Below are 4,328 nucleotides of genomic sequence, written 5' to 3' on the forward strand. Positions count from 1 at the left end.
TATCATGATGTGGAAAGGGCAAGAATATGTCCACCGACTGATTGGTCCGCCGAAGCATCGAACAAAATGATTGATTTGTTATTTTTGACCGATGAATACAGACGAACGTCGAACAAAAATAAAATTTGTAGGTCGAAACTTCCGCACACAAGTGCTCACGGATGTAAACCCTATGCTCGACGGCGTTATTTAGAGGTAATAAAATATTATAGTATTAGTTAAAAGTGTTATTAACATTTGTATAAATATATTTATTGATTTCACTTATTATAGGAAAAAATGGGAATGAAGTCGCAACATATTGAGGGTTGGAGACAAATGCGCTACAAAGAAGGTTCAGGTTGGTGTACAAGTCGAGCACAAGAAGATTGGGTAAGTGATAAACGAAATGAATGTGTTGTTTAAATATATTATTATTATTAATTATAGCTTTTTGTTTAAGGAATATTATTATTATTTTAATGTTTAAGTTTAGTTGTTTGTTTTAATTAACGTATGCTTATTGTTTTCTTTATTTTAGGACAAAATTCAAGAAGAATATGAGAAAATGCAAAATGAGGTTGGGGAAGGCGGAATAGTAGACGAGGAAGAATGTTTAGAACGTGCCCTTGGGACGAGACGCGGGCATGCTCGCGGGGTGGGTAGGAGACCAACCGCCAACTTCGGTTTAATTCCAAATGAACGATGTTCCACTTCAAAATCGTCCCAATCTCAACCCCAATCTCAATCCCAATTTGATGCACAACAAATGCAAGAATACTTGCAACAATATAATGCATCATTGGTGACATGTATTCCGGGATTCCAACCACCTCCATTTCTTACCTTTCTATTCAACTCTAACACACAAGCAAGTACCTCTCAATAAGTTGCTGAAAGGATGGAAGAACAAGGAGAAGAAGGAGAAGGAGAAGGAGAAGAAGGAGAAGAAGAAGAAGAAGGATATGATTATGATAATGATGTTTGATGTTTTTTTAGTGATTTGAACAATGTTAATTAACTACCAGACTTCAATTTGAACTTGAATTTGATGTTTTGAATTTGAACAATGGTACTTAGTTAATGCATTTTAAGTGATATATGTTGGAATGTGTTTTGGATTTGTTAAAAATGCAGGAATGGTAATGTACTAAATTCGTAAAATAGAAAAAAAACAAACAATACCTATCCCGACGACATGTCGTCGCTATAGGTATGTCATTGGCTCCCGTTAAAACCCTATAGTGACGACTTGTCATCGTAATAGATTAAACTTGTGGCAAACCCGAGTCGTCACTAAAGGTTTGCCGACGACAAGTCGTCGCTATAGGTAATTAATAAAACTTTATTTTTTAACCCCGAAAATATGATTGACAAACTCTATCCCGACGACTAGTCGTCGGAACAAGACAACTCTATACCGACAACAAGTCGTCGGGATAGGGTCCGAAATTGTCGTCACCATAGGGTTTTATTGTTGTAGTGGGATAACATATTTGATGATCTAAAATTTAACCTAGTGCCTAATCTACCCCTAATTAACTAATCTTTTAGACTAATTAGTGTTAATCACGTTTTCTTATGAGCCACAAGATCGGTTTTGATCAAAGACTCAGATTTGGTCCCCATGTCTCACAAAATATAGGTGGTCTCAAATGAACCTATATATATATATATATATATATATATATATATATATATATATATATATATATATATATATATATATATATATATATATATATAATGAATGTTTGTAAGAATACGAAATATATTAAATATATTTGATCAATATTCTATATATAATCGATGAATAGACGACTAATTAGAAACTGTATAAAAGACAAATAGAATGACACTTATTAACTTTAAGCTGACGACGTCACAATAGAAGACCATATTAGAATCACAAATCTTTAAGCGTACATAAAACTTTATCCGGGATGCGTCAATGGAAGATCCAAGACCTAATTAGAATCACAAAATTTTAAGTGTATACAAGATCAACATACCCCACCTCTCAAAAATTCTGATTGTTTAGAAACAATAATAAATAAATAAATAATAACATAAGAGAAAATTACTATAAATAGAGATGACAACTATGAACCCCGTACAGACATCTCAAGATTTGAACGTACTTGTTGTAATGGAGTCTAAACTCTTTCTTCCCTTTTCATATATCCTCTTTCTTTCTTCATTTATGCTACCAGTTCTTTCGCGTGTTCATGACCCTCATTTACGCCCAAACGGGTTATCGGGTAATAACACGAAACCGTCACCTTTCGGATTTCTTAAAGCCATGCAAGGGTGTCGTAAGGGCGACACAGAGAAGGGCATTCGTGACCTTAAACTGTATCTTGCTCGCTTTGGATACCTAAACTACCAGAAAAATCCTAATGTGACAGATCTTGAAGAAGATCATTTTGACGAGGAGCTTGAGGTAGCCATAAAGTCGTACCAGGTCTTCTACCATCTGAATGCGACGGGGACGCTTGATGGGCCAACGGTGTCCCAGATGGCGAGGCCTCGTTGCGGGTGCCCCGACAAAGTAACTCACAAGCACACCGATCATAACTCTTTACACACCGTCTCTCATTTCCAATTCTTTCCTGGGGCACCAAAATGGAACCGTGGTCAGCTAACTTATGGTTTTGGACCAAGTTTCCCAACCCAATTCATGCCCGCTGTTGATCGAGCTTTTGGAAAATGGGCTACTGCTTCTTCTGGATACTTCACGTTTTCAAGAGCAGGAAGTTATCAAGGTGCTGACTTAAAGATTAGTTTTGAACGTGGAGACCATGGTGATGGGTTTCCGTTTGACGGATCTGGTGACGTGGTGGCCCATGCTTTTGCACCTCCGAATGGAACATTCCATTTTGATGCGGATGAAAATTTTGTGATTGGAGCAGTGCAAAATGCTTTCGATGTGGAGAGTGTGGCTTTACATGAAATAGGGCACCTTCTTGGGCTTCGTCATAGCCAGTTTCAAGACGCAATAATGTGGGGTTATCTCGACTCAGGGGTCACGAAAGGTTTGTCCCCGGACGACATTCAAGGGCTCCGTACTCTATATGGTATTTAGATCGAAGAACAAAAGGATGCATAATTATTGTGTTTATGTGTGTTTTATGATTACAAATTTCTCATGGGTAGGCAATAAGGCAATAAGTCAAAGGTTTTTAGTTGATTTGGTGTGACTTTAGGGTAATTTGTAAATCCCATTTTCAAAATTTTAATGCATTTTATATATACCAGTATTCATATATGTATATAAAACCTGGAAATTGATATCCAGATGTTCCAACTTAAAAAAAATAACCACATGTTTTAGATCTAGTGGTGTCGCCATTGATACCGGATGTCGCCGCTAATGGTGTCGCCACTAATGGTGTCGCCACTAATAATCTTAATTTTTAATTTTGTAGTGACTTGGTATACAAAATTCACTATTATATACATATTCATCAACAAGAATAGGATCATTTTCTTTTTCTACAATATCAAATAACCTTTTTTAATATCGTATAATAGCAGGGCCGGCTCGGAGATTTTAAGGGCCCTGTGCTAAAAAGAAAAATGAGGTCCTAAATATAATTTTTAATATATAAGGTAAACAAACTTAAGACGGTGAATTGTCGTCACGGAAAACTTAAAAGTAAACAAATTAATTAAAAAGGAACATATGGAATTTTATAAAAAGTTTAAGGGTTAATTATGTAACTTTTAAAAACTGATTTGCTAAACATATTGGAAGTAAGGATTGATTATGAAATATATAGCATAAAGTAAGGGTCAAAACTGTAATTTGAATTTTAAAAATCAAAATGTCGTGAATATGAGTCCAACAAACTATCGCTTGGTTGAAAAGGAAAGGCGTTTTTGCCAGTTGAGCTATACACATTTTATGGAAAAATTCGAATAGTTTCATATATATTTAATTATTAAATATATAATTTAATTAACACTCGAACCCTATTTTTTTGGGGCCCTGTGCGGCTGCACCTCTTGCCCTCCCTTAAAACCGGGCCTGTATAATAGATCTAATAATACTAAACTAAAGTACAATGCTAAATTAATATATATAGAAAAAATGTCACCTTCTGTTTGAGAAATCGGTGTGTTCTTGCTTGTTAAACATATTTTCTAAATTTTTGTAATCAACTTCTCCGTCCGCCTTTATGGTATACTCGGGCAGGTCAATCCGAATCATGCATAAATAAGCAAAAACATGTTCACTCCATTCTACAAAGTGATACAGTTTAACTTTAAATCATGGATCGGAACAAGTAGCTTTTCACAAGGAAGAGAAAGATAAAACCATCAATAATATAATGCTTATGCTAGTG

General features: G+C 35.3%; 1 protein-coding gene across 1 annotated transcript; it reads left to right on the forward strand.

Moving 5' to 3' along the window:
* The first annotated feature begins 2,059 nt into the window (after positions 1-2,059).
* On the forward strand, positions 2,060-3,239 carry LOC145053331 (metalloendoproteinase 1-like). Its single transcript, XM_079001359.1, has one exon. The coding sequence runs from the start codon at positions 2,075-2,077 to the stop codon at positions 3,062-3,064; it is 990 nt and encodes a 329-aa protein (XP_078857485.1). The 5' UTR covers positions 2,060-2,074; the 3' UTR covers positions 3,065-3,239.
* The last annotated feature ends 1,089 nt before the right edge of the window (positions 3,240-4,328 follow it).

The sequence above is a fragment of the Lactuca serriola genome, chromosome 5, assembly GCF_051521515.1.
Source record: "Lactuca serriola cultivar US96UC23 chromosome 5, Lser_US96UC23_V15, whole genome shotgun sequence".
NCBI classification, from domain to species: domain Eukaryota; kingdom Viridiplantae; phylum Streptophyta; class Magnoliopsida; order Asterales; family Asteraceae; genus Lactuca; species Lactuca serriola.